Source organism: Fundulus heteroclitus, chromosome 17 (genome assembly GCF_011125445.2).
Source record: "Fundulus heteroclitus isolate FHET01 chromosome 17, MU-UCD_Fhet_4.1, whole genome shotgun sequence".
NCBI lineage: Eukaryota > Metazoa > Chordata > Actinopteri > Cyprinodontiformes > Fundulidae > Fundulus > Fundulus heteroclitus.
Window position 1 is genome coordinate 14,880,114 of NC_046377.1, and position 16,154 is coordinate 14,896,267.

The window sequence follows — 16,154 nt, forward strand, 5'->3', positions numbered from 1 at the left end:
GTTAGCCTAATGAAAAGCTCCCCTGGAGTTCTTTTAATTTCCCTCCTCCTCCTCAGAAATTGCTAATGGTTCTTGGTGCCAAACAGCACTCTACAACCTCCTCCTTCTCTTCCTCGCTTCCCAGCGTCCTCATCATGTCAATCTATTGACAGGCTGTCGTTGTTCTTTCATGTCCCTGTAATAGGCCTGTGTGTGTTGTCTGTGCCTGACTCGATGATGCTGCGACGCAGAGCCAGATTCCACACATTTCCCCCCCCTCTCTCTCCTCCAAGCATCACACTCGTCTGACACGCTTTACATGCAGCTCCTAAACAGTGGGTTTTTATGTGCCGGTGTGCCTCCCCCTCCACCCCCCCCATTAGCGCTGTCTACATGTGTTTGGCCGACAATGCCGGCTTCCCCCTGTCACATGCCTGTGGAGTTATGCACATGCACACAGCTGAGTGACAACATTGTATCTTCAGGGTGAGTGGGTTGGAGTCTATCCCCAGGGAGCTTTTTTAGGAACGCGCTGCGTACGGTCATTTGGGTTCCATCACTGCTCTGTGTGTGTGTGTGCGTTGTCCCAAACACCCACAGTGTGTTAATACTACTCCTCTGGGGAGTTTTACAATGCTGCCTGATGTGATTCATACTGACTGGGGGTGACCTTGAGAACTGGGACAAACAAAAAAGGGACCCACATACACAGGAGAGAAGACTCCCCACACTAATTATTGCAGGCGCTTTTGCTACTCACTACTCTTGGTGTCTTGTTTTTTTGTTTTTGTTTGTTTTTTATTGGCTTTTGTTCTTCCCCCACAGGTCAACGTGACAGTGGACTACATCAGAGCCGCCACTGGTCCAGGAGAAGGAACTCCCGCCTTCTCAGAGCGCACCTGTGCCACAGTGACAATTGGAGGAATGTAAGTAACATTTTGGTCATCCAAGACCTGAAGAATCCTTTTCTACCCCTCTGGGAGTTGGTTACTAAAATGTTGCCTTGTAAAGGCCGTTTAATGCGTCTTATTGGGGTTTAATGTTATAGCTCAACTGAAAGTAGCGCATTCAAAACCACCTTTTAGATAATGCTATGGTTCCAAGACGTTTGGTGTATGTCACTAATCGCTTTACACATTGAATGGAATGCCTTTTTGAACTTTTTCAATTGGATTCATGTCTGGACTTTGATTGGGCCATTCGAATGCATAAATGCTCTTTGCGCTAAACCACTCAATCGTAAACGTGGTTATATATTTAGAGGTTTTAACTCAATCCGTTTTCCCATCTACTCTGTTTCAATGTCCCTGCTGAAGAACCATTCCTATAGCACGATGCTGGGTTTGAGGTCAATGTGTGTAGTGTTAGTATTCCGCCACACTTGCTTTGGATACAAACCAAAAAATAAAAAAAAAATTTGATCCGAGTCCCTTCTACCAAAATCTTTGCCACTTAACTAATAGGACGTCTTATGACTTTCTTTCCATGATGGCTTTCTTCCTGCCACTCTTTCAGATTTGATGGGTGGCATATGAATTATCCTGTGCCATAGTTTATACTTTTAGATGAATGACCTCTAAAATTGGCTCCGAGATATGTTCACAGATTGTGTTATGACCCATCTCTGACCTGTCTGGTGGGTTCCTTGGTCGCCATGATGCGGCTGGTTCACAAATGTGCTTTATAAACCTCGGGGGGCCTTCACAGAATAGGATTTTATTCAGAAGTACCTGAGTGGAACAGATTGAATACAAAGGCACTACGCACTTCTCAGATTGTTCTTATTAAAAATAAGTTTAATAATCATGCATAGTTTCTACTGTACTTCAAATATTGTATTGCTCTTTGGGTCCAATCACCTAATATTTAACTAAAATACAAAAGCTTTCCGGTTCTAACTCAATTGAATGTGTAATAGTTCAATGCTTATTAAGACGTCCGCGAGGCACAGTCCAAGATCAGATCTTCCAACATTTTAGGTTGACTTTATCAACCCATTTTTCTTTTTTCTACTCTAATTTCATCTGATGAAATACAACAGGATCACTTTTAAATGCTTTGAATGTGTCAGCTTGTTAATCAGAACTGAAGCTGCTGCTTTGTTCAGAGAAGGGTCACCTCAGTGCAAGCAATTATATTCTATCTGCAAGCCTGTCTTTGAAGGAATTTGGTTTATCAGTTTGTCATTTCTTACACAAGATCACAGATATAAACGCTTTTCAGAGGTTGAAATTTAATCAAAACCAACCCAGCGCTTTAATGCCACGTCGGTAGAACTGAGGCTTTAGAAGTTTTCCACTAAAAAGGACGTTTAGAAAAAAAAACCACGTGTTTTTTTTTTTTTCCAACTGCATCATTCAAGTCCTAAAGCAGCACCACACGCACACAGGGAGCCACAGATCCTCTCCATATCATCTGACCAGCTGTCTCAAATGTAAATCTGCTCGTCTGCGCCGGGGTCAGGATCCGCTCTTCAAAACATTCAATTAGAGTCCTTCATCAGTTGGACTACACAACCCTGTGAGCCTCTTGGTTAACAGTTGGCGATGTCCCCATGTGTGCTACAGTCAGCGGTTGAAGAGGTTAGTGAGATGGAAACTTGAAACACCTCTGACCTCTGGTGTCGGCGCATCAAGAGCGACAGACGCATCCAACACATGGGCTACAAATGTCACGTTCCTCGTGTCGAGCCAGTCCTGAACCAGAGACGACGTCAGAGGGGTCTTACCTGCAATGAAGGAGAGGAAAATAATTTTTTCAGATGAAAGTAAAGTTTACGTTTAATTTGGAAATCCAGAGTCCGGTGGAAGAGTGGGGAGGCATAGAATCCATGCTGCTGTAAGTCTGGTGTGAAGTTTCCACTGTCAGTGATGACTGATGACAAAACAGATCCAGGAAAAACTTTAATTAAAGCTCCTAAACTAATTTGTAGTGAAAAGAGTGCATAGTTGATCTTTAAGCAAAATTAATTTAGCGCTTAGTGGAAACACAGAGGTCAGACATCAGTTGATCACCAAGTCTGGACATATTTCAGAAGGCGTTTTGGTCCTCTTCTCTTTGTAGGTCATCACCAAATTCTGAGGATGCTGCCAACTTTGCAAGTCAAAGTTTCTGAGATCTGGCTGGTCTGTTGTGGATAAAATATACATTTCTCTAAATCAAAATGCATTTCTAATTCTTGTTTAAAGTTCTTTCATGATTTTGGGGTATTTTTATTGCCTCTAAACATCCCATAAAATATTTATTTTTCAAGGGAGATCAGATAAACATTTCCCTCTCTGTATGTCTATATGAAATGGTTTGTTCACTGTTTTGAAATGGCAACCTGTGTTAATTAATAGAAGCAAGATTTGACCCGAAGCCTACCTGGTTTTCTTAAACAAAAAGGGTTAAAACTGTTTATCTGACGTTTCGTACATTAAATTCAAAGTATTTAATAGTTGGATGTTTGGCCTAACAATGTGAAAGCTCTCTTTGCCCTGAATGTCTGGTCTCATATGTTTGGGAACATGCTGTCTAGCCTTTTGTTTAATACGCCTACTGATTCTATTTCTTGTGTCTCATGAAATGGAGCATTGAGTTGAACTTTCTCCTTTGTTTCTGCCAGTAACATAGCGGAAGCTCTGGTCAGCAAAGGTCTCGCCACAGTCATCAGATACAGACAGGATGACGACCAGCGCTCCTCCCACTACGATGAGCTGCTTGCTGCAGAGGCACGGTGAGGGACCCCCTCGGCTCGGCCCATCTTTTACACGAGCTTACGCACTGGGCTCCTTCCTGACTTTTTATGCTTCTCAGAATGGAAATAAAACGCAGGCACTTATGTTTTAAACAAGCTTCTTCAGTCTTCAAGAAATTATTATGAATGTAACGACTCTGGCTGTTTCCCCTCGTATGTAGGTAAACTTACCTACATAATCGAACTTTTTAAACCTATTTGAAGAGTTTTACCATGATTTAGTTCCCGCCCATCCGGCTGGTGACTCACTTCCTGAGGAAACGGGCTGCTGCTCTTAAATATTTACTCATGCACACATTATTGACCCCTCTGCATCATTTCACTCTCTTCTTTTTAAAGGCTTTCCTTTTTTTTTTTTTTGTTTCTTTTTGTATGCTTGGGCACACATGCACCAACCCAGGCGCCAGACGTTAAATCAGAGTCTCTCTTTACTCAGGCCCTATGAATATAATTATGTGGAGGTGCAGTGGAGAGATTTAGTACAAGCTTTATTACTCTGCCATAGATTAAGATCTGCTTGCTGTAGGTAGAGCAGATGCAGCTGCAACCTTTTTTTTTTATAGCATTAACTCCTTCTCTCCCCTGTCTTTCACACAGTGTCACTGGCCATCTGCCCTTATTTCTTCTCCTGCCATCTCTCCTCCTTTTGTACGTTTTGTCCTTGTTTCTTCCCCTTTGCTGCTTTCCATTTTGTCCTTCTATGGCCTTGCTCTTCTAGGTCCTGGCTCCCTAATTTCTTTTTGTCACTTTTCCATCTCTCTTTGCGTCTTTCTCTCTCACTCTCTCCGTGTCCCTGGTGGGGTCCTATAAGAGACGATGAGCGGTTTCTGTCTATTGCCTTAGTTATATTTTTAGCTCCTATTGCATAAAGCCAGTGGCCCACAGCCTTCAAGGAACCTCCTCTAGGCTATTAAAATGCACATCTTTGCTGCACTGGCTTGCATAAATGTAGACGGCCTGACTTAGCAGCACTTGTGGCCATCCTAGTGACCCATTGCAGAACAGGAACTTCACGTTACCTTCATCACATTTAATGCGCTAGGCTTTTTAAAGCAGCTCTAACTAGCAGCAATCGCCACAGTAGACCCGTAGGTGACTCTAAAGATAGATCATGTCTCTCAGTTTCTCTTTTCACATTTATGGAGCCAAGCCTTCTCCCCATTAGGATTCGTCTATAACTATGGTCTCCTTTTTATTATATTAACCCCAAGTCTTATAATTGTCTGGATGAGGGGAATTCAGTACTTCCTATGTAGTATGTAGGTTATTTTATTTCAGTACCTATTTTCAAAGGCAATACACATATTGATTTAATACAGAGGAAGGATTTTCTTATTTAAATGTTTACCTTACAGATAATAAAATCTCAGATTCAGTTTCATAGAATATTAGACATCAGTTTAAAAACTAAATTTAATCTAGAAATGTTATATTGACTTCAGCTATACAGAAATGGTCATCGATTCTTCCCATAAGGACGGTAAGGAGTGTTGTATCCAAATTTATCAATGGATCATTTAGTGAAAGGACAATATGTGATTGATAAAGAGGATCATACAGTAGGATAAATATAGTCTTGAAAGAATTATAAAGCAAAGATTATTATTGTCTAACCACAGACGACGTCGAGACAACGAAACGTCCTACCTGAGTTAAGGACAAGCTTTATGGAGGTGCTGATTGTTTTATTAGACCTGCTTTTCAATATGATGACATTACTATGTTTGAAAGTGTTTTTAATTGATTTTAATACAATTTGAAATTTTTGTGAAAGAAAGGTGTGGTTTCCAACCATTAATATAAACACAAATGGGGTAAGGTGAGTTTATTTCTAAAGCACTTTTCAGTAACAAGACAGTTCAAAGTGCTGAGTCCTTATAGGAATCAGCACTTAAACATCTCTGAATTCCTGAATTTAAATGCTGAAATTAATGGACTTTTTGTTTAAAATAATTGACTGAGATACTTCTGCATTGAACCTTATGCCAGTTGCATACGATGCTGTTTTATAGAAGTGAGGATGTATTTATGTTCTAATGGTATTATTTGAATGCAGGGCCATCAAGAACGGAAAGGGGCTGCACAGTAAAAAGGAGGTCCCCATCCACAGAGTGGCTGATATCTCAGGGGTATGCATCTGTCTTTTTTTTTTTTTTTTTTTTTTTTTTTTTTTTTAATAATGCATGTCTACTCATCCTACGCAAGGAAATAAGATGGTTTACATGATGTGGATAATAGGATGAGCATTCATGTGCTGTGGCTTTAATTGGAATTAAATCGTTTTAAATGTGGAGTCATTTGCACATAAACAACATAACTCTTAAAAGATACGTTGGGGCCAGTAATTCTCAGAAAATGATCTATAATCATTGACTCATCCTTAGTGGCCTCTAAAAATAAACATCATTAATAGTGGCATCTCAGCCCTTCCCTGTTTACGTGTGCTCAAGGGCTTGATTGAGGCGTCATTTGGCTAATGAAGCCTGATTGGAAGGTCTCATCACACGAACATTATTGTGGGAAATCCATAAAACCATGCAGTAAAGGTTTATTGGTGCACTGTTTTCCATCTTGTTTTTATATGCCCAACCCAGAAAGTAGGTTTTATTTAACTCCTGTCCTTCATTCTTGTAACATGTCTGTTCAGTTTTTTTTTTTCTTGCAGTGTATAGAGAATGAACACAAAAACATGTAAATTGATCCAATATAGTGAAGGGCATTTAAGTAAGGGATTTCATCATTTTGTACTCTGAACTGAAACTTGCAGCAAAAATTAGTTTTTTTTTTTTTTTTAATTCCAGTTTTATGTGGAAAGAACAGATAAACAAAATGTGATGGAATACATCGGGCTCTATTGTTAGGTATTAAGTGAGAAGCACAAACACAAAGGCCATTTCAATGCTTTACTGGGTCCTTTAAAACCTTTAATTTCAATGCTTTTATACACAGATTTAACTCTTACTTTTAATTATATTGAAAATTCTAAATACAATGTCCCAACCTGGCTCTTGAGTTATGACACAAGTACCATTTCTATATTTTATTTTAAAGAAAATAACAAAAAACTAACAGTTGTGTATGAAGTCAGTGAAATCAGTCATCAATGTGAATGAGTGACAATGTTAAATGTAGATGTTGAGGGTTAAATTCAGCAAAGCAACTGAAACAAACCTAAGAAATCTGACCCTGGAGGTAAACCATGGCAACAAGAAGGGAGAGAAAAGGCCATTTCCCTCTTGCTGTGTAGCTCTCAGGCTCAGGTGTTCTCAATTCATTTGCCTGCTACACTCAAGCCAATGGATCCGTTCCTGCAACAGCTCAAACAATTCAATTCAGTTCACTTTATTTATATGGTGCCAATTTACAACACGTCATCTCAAGTACCTGTCCAATGTCAATTCAATCAAATTATACAGACAGATTGAAAAGTTTTCTACCTAAAATCTGGCAGATTGCATCAAGTCATTGACTTTCAATATTCTCTTCTCCCTTCTGGAGGAGCATGTTGTAACAATTTACCAATGACCCTAAAAAGGGATCACTTGACTAAACATCCCAAAATATATACACACAAAAATATTTGACCATGACGTTGTATTTAGCCAATCTATTCTTCACTGTTGTCCACAACCCGAGACTTAAATTAAGAAAATAGGGGAAAAAAAGGTCTAAAACACCATAAGGTTTAAAATGAAAACATAACCATACCGTATTTTTTGACTACAAAGTCGCACCGGAATATAAGTCGCATCAGTCAAAAAATGCGTCATAAAGAGAAAAAAACACATAAGTCACAGCAGACTATACACATTTATTTATAAATTTATTTAACACAATCCCAAGACTAAAAACTGACATTTAATCCAGAAACTGCATCTACAACCGGCTGATTAATATGAAACATACATGGGAGCTTGAATGGGGCAAATTAGCGTAACAAGCCAGCAACTCCAACCAGGATGGTTTTGTCAACGCAATGGCCTGTTAGGTTGAAAGTTGTCAAAATTTCTCTGAAATTAGTGTGAGCGTAACGGTGCTACATGCTAAGCTCACAGTACGACACGGATGTTTCAGAGCAACATAAAGTTCACGTGCATCAACAAAGTTGTAAACCGCCTGAGCAACAGACCTGTAAGCTAGCGCTAGCTCTTATTAACTTCACTGACAGCCCAATAACAGGGTCCTGTCGTGGTCTGGGTCCTTCAAGCTGCACCACGCAACACTCTGCTGCGTAAATGCATACTGAAACAGTAAAACAACACACAAACGTGTTCAGTCTTTGTTGTCCATAAGTTCGTTTCAATACATTAAGTGGTACAAGAGGAGCATATAGTCTTCACAAGTTTAGAGAGCCCTCTTGCTGCTATAGACTGTAATGTTTACTTCTTGGTTCATGTTGTTCAATCCGTATTACCATTTATAATTGATATGCAAGTCGCACCTGACTAAGTCACAGAATCGGCCAAACTATGGGGGAAAAAGTGCTACTTGTAGCCTGAAAAATACAGTATAAAAAAGAAGCATCTGCTTCAACACTAATGTCCTTTAACGTGTCTGATTTAAATGTTAAATGTTTGCCAAAATGGTGACCATCTCATTAGGCATCGATTGAGACCTCTGAACGACTGTAAAAATGTCATAAGATTGTGACCAGTGTAACCAACTAAGGGATTTCCACCTTAACCCACATAGACGTCAAAATGTTGCAAAGTCAAAATAAGTGTCAATGCCTCTTTTTCAATTACAAAATAGTTAACCTGATAATCAATAAACCTTCCGGGGGAGGGAAAAAAAAACTGTCTCACCACACATCTGATCATTCTCCAGCAGCAAGACTGTCCTCATGGCTGGCATCCTCCTGGAGCACATAAATGGACGATCAAAACATCGAGCTTCCTAAACAGGAGGGGGGGGGGGGGGCATAATAATCTTGACTTGTCAACAACTAAGAGGGAATACTACAGTGCAAAGTTTTTATTTTTTTATTTTTACAGAAACCTCTCAAATAGCCCACCGAACCCCAGAATATTTGCTCTTCCTTCTTTGCTGTTGGCAAAGGATACTACTCAGTTGCTGCAATCTTTGCCAATTTATCTTGGCCATGGGGTTTTACAAGGTTTTGCGGGCCCAGTGACGGTAATCTCAGATTTAGCCAGTTTAACTGTTGTCTTGGCCTGTCAGTAACCTTAGGTAAATCAAATTTGCTTGCAAATTTGGGCTATCTAACCTTGCAAATACAGTCATCCATTCCTGCCGATGGGAAAGGGTCCAGTTTTGTTACACAATGAACTTTTCTAAAATCTGTACATAATCTTAATGTTTTGTCTGGCTGACCAGCATACATGGAGAAACCCAGCTGGAGGAAGGGGAAGCAACGTCTGTTTTAAGAATAAGGCTGCATCTGAAAACGTCCAAATATAGCTCCTAGCTTCTGTTCCTTGCCCTTTCATGGGGTCATCACTAAGAACTGTGGGTGGAAAAGGAGCTTCGGACTGCTGAAGCCTTTAACTACAACGTCAACTTTTCCTACCTCCTTTTATTTTAGCTTCAGGTAACACTCGCGCTAATAGATCTGTCAGACTCGGAGCATTTTGCTGCTTATTCTGTGAAACGATCAGAAGAAATTAAAGATGGTACCTGCAAGGCAGCGCCACTCCCCTAATCAGGATGTGTGGCACCGTCAGCCTTTTGTCTCAGATACCTGGGAGAAGAGCTCCTCTACTGTTCACAGTAGATGAGGCAGGTTGCTGTGTATTAGGATTTATCAGCACACACCACTTAAACACTTAAAAGAAAACGATAATTCTGAAAAAGCTGTACAGTTTTGGACATCATAAAACAAAGTGAAATAACTGTCAACAATATAATACCGTACAGTTACAAATTGGCTAAAATGGAAGTTTTTCACTGCTACCTCTCCTTATCATAACCTGCAGTTACTTTGTGTACTTGAAAATTACACTTGGGGAACGGCGCAAACTCGTCTGCTGACAAAGCCGATTCATCAGCAGTTGTGTTTTTCTTCTCAGGTTGCTGCCTGATCTGGGAGCATATTAAACTGCTCCATAATCATTAACTCTCATGAGTCATCAAATGTGGAAATTTCAAGTGGGCCCAGCATATGTTTAAAATTACTTAAGTCTTGGGCAAGCTCAACCTATCTTTGTCCATTTTTCTTTTCCCACCTTTTAAATCTCCTCATATACCCCTCCAGAACGAGCTCATAAGCTTTAAGCCCAGCAGACTTTATTTTAATGGAATCAGAACTACCATTAGCGTTTAAAGAAGAGCCTCTTGCGCCTTACCTGCGAGGACACACTGAAGCAACAGTGCCCCAACCAGAATATAGCTAAAATAAAACAAAGCATCTGGATCATTTTTTTGTCTAACTGCAGAACTAATCACAGATTCTGAATGTTTTAACAGACACGCATTGTACAATTTTCATGGATGCGAGTAGGGCTGGACGGTATAGGAAAAAAAGCATATCGATAAAATAGAAATCTTATTGATTGATATTGAAAATTATCAAAACATTCAAAACGTATAGTATTTTAAGTGCAGCCCTTTCCATTTTCTGCTGTTGCTTAATTACCTATTTTTAGATGAAGAACACAAATTCTAACTCAACCAACCTGACTGCAAGTTTTTAGAAAAGGAAACAGAACACGTGCTCTGTCCTTTTCCTCAGCGACGACCTACGTCTAAACGGGTCAATCCTTTTCGACACCGGACAAAAGCACACTGGACCGGAGGTTCTCCAATAAACCCTAAATTACTCAAGAACTCCAACAGGTGTTGCACTTTACCATAATAGCTTAGGAAAAATAGGACAACAGGTTCAATAGAAGCTTATTTCCTAAACCATTATAGAGTTTACGTATGATTTAAACTGCATCAATCAAAATGAGTGGTACACAATTCTAAGATATAAACCAAATCAGCAAAATATCACAATTCCAACTCTTACTTGAAAAGCCCCTATTTCCTCTAAACATTCTCCATTTGTATGTCTAACATCGCTACACCACTCTGTAGCCAGACTACATTTGTACTTATTTGCTGTACCCTGTCACTGGGTTCATTTCAGCATCATTGTGGTGCAGCAAAACCCTCCCTTAACTTTTCTGTCTGTCTCCAGTAGGACATAGTTGATTTGCAGCACGATCTAGGATTGTTGCCAACAATTGCCTGCATGTGTGGATGTGCTTGCTCACACACACATGCACCAGTTGTTTGGCAAGGCTAGTATAATGAGCATTCTTTAAAGCATTACAAGGACCAAAATAGCATTGTTGATCACCAGCCCCAAAATACTTTACCCGTCCCTCTAAATACATAATCACAGACAATTCTACACAGGCACACCCATCCCCTTTCGGAAACACACACTCCTATACGTCAGCATCCTTTACTAAAGATCTGTTGAAAGGGATTATGCACGTCGAGTGGGATGCAGTCACAAATAGTGCCGAGATAGGTTTATAAATGTATACTGTAGGAGATGCATAGAGGTGGTGGGAGGAGAGTGGATAAAGCACTTGACTCACCTCGTGCCTCTAAAGGTTGCATAATGAGGTCCTCTTCTTTCACTTGTCTCTCCCTTTTTCTGAACCAAGTTAGGCTGCACAGCCCACACACGCTGCAGGTGCGGTAAATGTTTGTGTGAACTGGAGTGTCATCTCCCACTCGAGGGGTTATTTTGGAATGCTGTGGGTGGAGTTCAGGTGGAACATCTTATGGCTAAAGTATATACCCCTCACTAACTCACTCTCATTTAAGCCTCGCTGATGACTTGCAGTTTATTTTGTTTCCGGTAAATATATCGCCGCTTTGGGCTGTGTCACTCCCCAGTGGAAAAATAAGATGAAAGAAAATATTGAAAAAGATTTGGGTTTTGAAACACTATGAATGCTTATGAATTTACTTGAGCAAATGGTAAACCTGTTGTTGTTGGTTTTTTTTGGGTCTGACTTTGTGTCTGAGCCTTTGTTCCTACTCCTGTGTCCACACTGGCTCATCCAAACACAGCACTGGTCCGTGACTCACCGGTCTGTTGTGCCTACATGCTCATGCCTGGAGTAGGCTCACATTAAATTATTTTTTTATCGTTTATGTATCATCCCTTGCTGCTGCAGCACTAGTGCTGCCTGAATACACGATTTAGCTCAGATTGTAATATTTTGGCCTGAGTACACTAATAAGTTCTGAGTCACTCTTGCTGACAGAGATGGGAGCAGGAAGGGAGAGAATTATTTTTGATTGCATGAGTTTCCAGATGTGTCACTGAGAAGCAAGGCAGACTTCATTAGGGCATACTGTGATATATAGAAGTCTGGGGGAAAAGCGGGCTTTTTCTAAGCCTCAACTTTTTTGCAGTTTGTGTGAGTGAGATTTTTATGGAAAAGGGCATGTCATTTCTAAAACTTACCATTTATGTCTCATCAGTCATATTTGTCTGATCAAAGTTGAGAAAAATGTAAAAATGTGTGAAAGAAAAAAAAGCAATCATGAGGCAGCTAAGTTATAGAACAGCAGCAATTCTGTCTTTGAAATGCTAAACCTTGCTTATGCATTAATTTCCACCTAATACTAAGGATGACCAAGTCTCCAGTTGAATTTATAAGGTGAACATTTCTCTCATTTATCCAGTGAAGAGGTGGAAGGACAGATATTAGAGTGCAGAGGCTTGCACAGAAGAGTGTACAGTGACCACTGCAGCAAAAAAAATGTAAATCAAATAACTAAATTTTTTTGATTTACCAGAGCATTTCTGCTCCGGTTCTGACTAGCATTTTTGCTCTAATGTGCACAGACATGCGGGTTGTTAGGAGGAACGTGAGTATGTTCCTCCTAACAACTGCTGTGTTGTGATTGTGCAAGTCTGGCGTTATTCCACATAGGTCTGTTTTTTTTTTTTTTTGTTTTCGTGAGGGTGTAAATAGACTAGTTATGTAGCAGTCTAAACATTCTGAGGTCACAGTCTGTCACGTTATTCAAATGTCTTTACAAATTCCTCTCTGCATGTGTAGCTAACTCTACATATGCTTGAAGTTAAAATACTTATATACAAATCGGATGGCAGCTGTAGTCAATCTCTCCTTCATTTGGCTCAAACACTGAGGAAAAAAAAGATTTTAGCTTGAAGTTATTTATCACTCATTATGCAGGACAATTGTTTGATGTTTAATGCAATCTGGAGACATCTGCAGACATTTCTGATAATATATGCTAAAATATAAAACACAAAATAAACACTTCAAAAGAAAGCATTTTCTTTTATATTTCATATTAGTGGGTGAGAAGAAACCTGAACTTTTCAACTGTTTACTTCCTGTTTACTTCCTTCACCCACATTTCCTACGTAGATGTTTGTTGTGATGACATTTGTTGGGAATTGGTGCTATATAAACAAACATAATTAAAATAAATCTTTGTAGCAAGAATGCTCACTCTGTTCCCCTCTTGTTTTCCAATAACGTCTCAACCAGTCCTTATATAAACAAAACCTTTATAACCTTTTTGTTATAAAGAAAACATTTTGTGTCCTATGTACTCTTTCAGTACTCTTTCAAACACTGGGGATACACATTGCATGATATCTATATATACTTTCTGTTTTGAGAAGTCTTTGTATCAAACGTATTGATTGCATAAGAGCTATTTTAAATTCACTTACCTGCTTTGCAAAAACAATGCAAATTCCACTTATGGTTCATTTATGTCTCATACTTTAAAAATGTAAAGGCTTTTGGGCTCTAAAATGTTGCCATTTGCCTTTTCTTTTTCTTTCCTACAGGAGACTCAGAAAGCCAAGCAGTTCCTGCCCTTCCTGCAGAGGGCTGGTCGGTCAGAAGCTGTTGTCGAATATGTCTTCAGTGGTTCTCGTCTCAAGCTGTACATGCCCAAAGAGACCTGTCTCATCACATTTCTCCTTGCTGGTAGGTTTGCCTTTCTCATAACAGTCCTTTTAATGCTGTCATCTAGTTCAGTGGCTTTAAGTAAGTAGCAAGGTTTCCTCGTACCACTATTCTGACAAAATATCATAAAAACACTAATAAAATTACATTTTCAGTCATTTTTTTTTTTTATTTAACAGAAAAGTAAAAGGTGTTCATCTGTTGGTAGTTAATTCAATTATTCATTTAGTCCTTGAAACCAGCTACCCAGAATGCCAAAGGGCTTTACAAAGAAATACAAACATTCTACAAACGATAAAACAAAAAAGATAGAAGAAAAATACTAAATAAATCTTAGAAATCTTGTATAAAATGTCACAGTGCTATAGTAATAAAAGCCTTCATGAATAAAAGGGTCTTAAGTATGGATTTAAAAAGATCCAGGTCATTTATTGACCGAAGATTCAGAGGAAGTTTGCTACAAGTGAGAAAGTTCGGTAACCCCAGTGTTTACATTTATTTTTCAGAACATTATAATAATGCATAAAGAGCATTGTAGCAATCAGTTCTTGATCTGAAAAGTGTGTATAGCCTTCACAAGATCACCAGGGTTTAGAATGGGCTTAACTTTAGCTGAGACGAAGGTGGTGAAAACTTGATTTGACTATTGACTACTACTGACTTGTTTGTTGAATTTAAAACCCTTGTCAAAAATAACCTCATTCTCACTTACTAAAATGTATTTGGTCTTTTTGTAATTTAAAATAGGAAAGTTTGATTTCACCACCGTTCCACTGCAGCGATACCATTAAGAATGGAGTGTTGAAAATGACTTATACCTGGTTTTAAAGATGTACGAATCAGAAGATTACCTGCATTACACTGGTGAAGATTCTCAGTTTAATTCACCTGCATTACAGTTGAAAGACTTGCAGTGCAGAGTATTCATGGCTCATAGTGGCAGCAGCCAGAGGGGACCATGAATGGAACCCTGTGGCACTCCACATGACAGAGGAGCACTGAAGAAAGATCTGTTATTAATCATAACTGTGAAAGACCTGTCTGTCAGATAGGTTGTAAACCATTTAAATGCTGAGCCACAGATGCAGCATAGTGCTTTAAGCGAGACAGAAGGACAGAATGATCAACAGTATCAAAGGCTGCGGTGAGGTTCAGCAGCACTTAGACAACAGGGCACCTGCAATCAACCAAAGTAGCAATTTAATTATTTACTTTTAGCAAGGCAGACTTTCTGCTAGGTTGCATTATGAAGCCAGACTGAATAAAAAAAATCAATAAAATTATCTTCTAAAAATGGTTGTCGTTGAGTAAAACATTTTTTTTCTAAAACCTTGAAAAGGAAGGCTCTAAGATAAAATGGCCTAAAATTGGCTGAATCCAAGGGGTCGAAGTGAAGTGTTTTTGAGAAGGACTCTTACCATAGCATGTTTTTTAAAACATTTGGCATGATTCCTCAGTTAGGACATGAGTTAATAAAAGACAGGAGTGTAGGAACAACAATATTAAAAACCTTTTACAACAAGTTGATTTGAAAATGTCAAGCGGGCAATTAGTAGTTCTCAAGTGTTGCACAATTTTGTTCAGATAAGAAAACCTCCCCACAAAACACTAGTTTAAACTGCAAAAAAAAAAAAAAAAAGACCTGGATGTGTTAGCAGAGACGAGCACATTAATAGGTGTACCAATAGCATGTTTAACAGATACCACTTTTTCAATGATAAAGGACAGAAAATAAAAAGTGACCTCACAAGAAGTGACAAGGCATCAAACAAAACAGATATGGATGGATTTAAAACAAAGCTAATTGTATTAAATACCCCAGGGCAATGCCTGTTGTTAGTGATGTTAGACAAAAATTGGGTTTTTGCTTCATTAACAGATCAATGGTACTGAGGAACACTGAGAGACCAAAGATGCTTGCAGTCTGTCTCCTCTCCGCCGTGGTTCAGCCTTTTGGCATTGTCGCCCGGGTTCACGTGTGGTATATCTTTGTGTAACCATGGTTCACACATGAATCTGGGCTTAATAAATTTAAAGTCTGTCAAAGTCAGGAATCCCAGGACAAGTACAAGGATAAGGTGCTTAATTTGTCAGTGTATGTACAAAGTACATACAATGAAATTTTGTAGATCAGATGGCGGGTTAGCCTGAGTCTCTGCGACTGAGCTCACCGCCACTAATGGCCGACCTGACCAGCATGACTTTAGTGGCAGAGGAAACCGGAGCGCCCGGAGGAAATCACGCAGACACGGGGAGAACATGCAAACTTGACACAGGAAGGCCCCTGCCGAGCCCGGGACTCGAACCCGGGACATTTTTGCTGGGAGGCAAGAGTTCCACTGTGTCGCCAAATTAAAAGTCTTGCAAAAAAAGTCATTAAGACATAAAAGGGTATCCAGACCAATTAAAGTAGAGAATTTAAGGTCCATAAAAGAAGCAGTGAACTCTTCAAGTGTAGCTGAGTTATGGTTTTATTGTCACCTCATGTTACCGTGGTGACATTTTTCTAGGACATA

General features: G+C 39.4%; 1 protein-coding gene across 1 annotated transcript in view; it reads left to right on the forward strand.

Moving 5' to 3' along the window:
- snd1 (staphylococcal nuclease and tudor domain containing 1) overlaps positions 1-16,154 on the forward strand; it is a 229,366-nt gene that overhangs the window by 53,208 nt on the left and 160,004 nt on the right. Inside the window, exons 12-15 of the mRNA XM_012869710.3 lie at positions 805-905; positions 3,587-3,697; positions 5,775-5,847; positions 13,518-13,659. Of these exons, the coding sequence (XP_012725164.2) occupies positions 805-905; positions 3,587-3,697; positions 5,775-5,847; positions 13,518-13,659 (427 nt within the window). The remainder of the gene's footprint in view (positions 1-804; positions 906-3,586; positions 3,698-5,774; positions 5,848-13,517; positions 13,660-16,154) is intronic.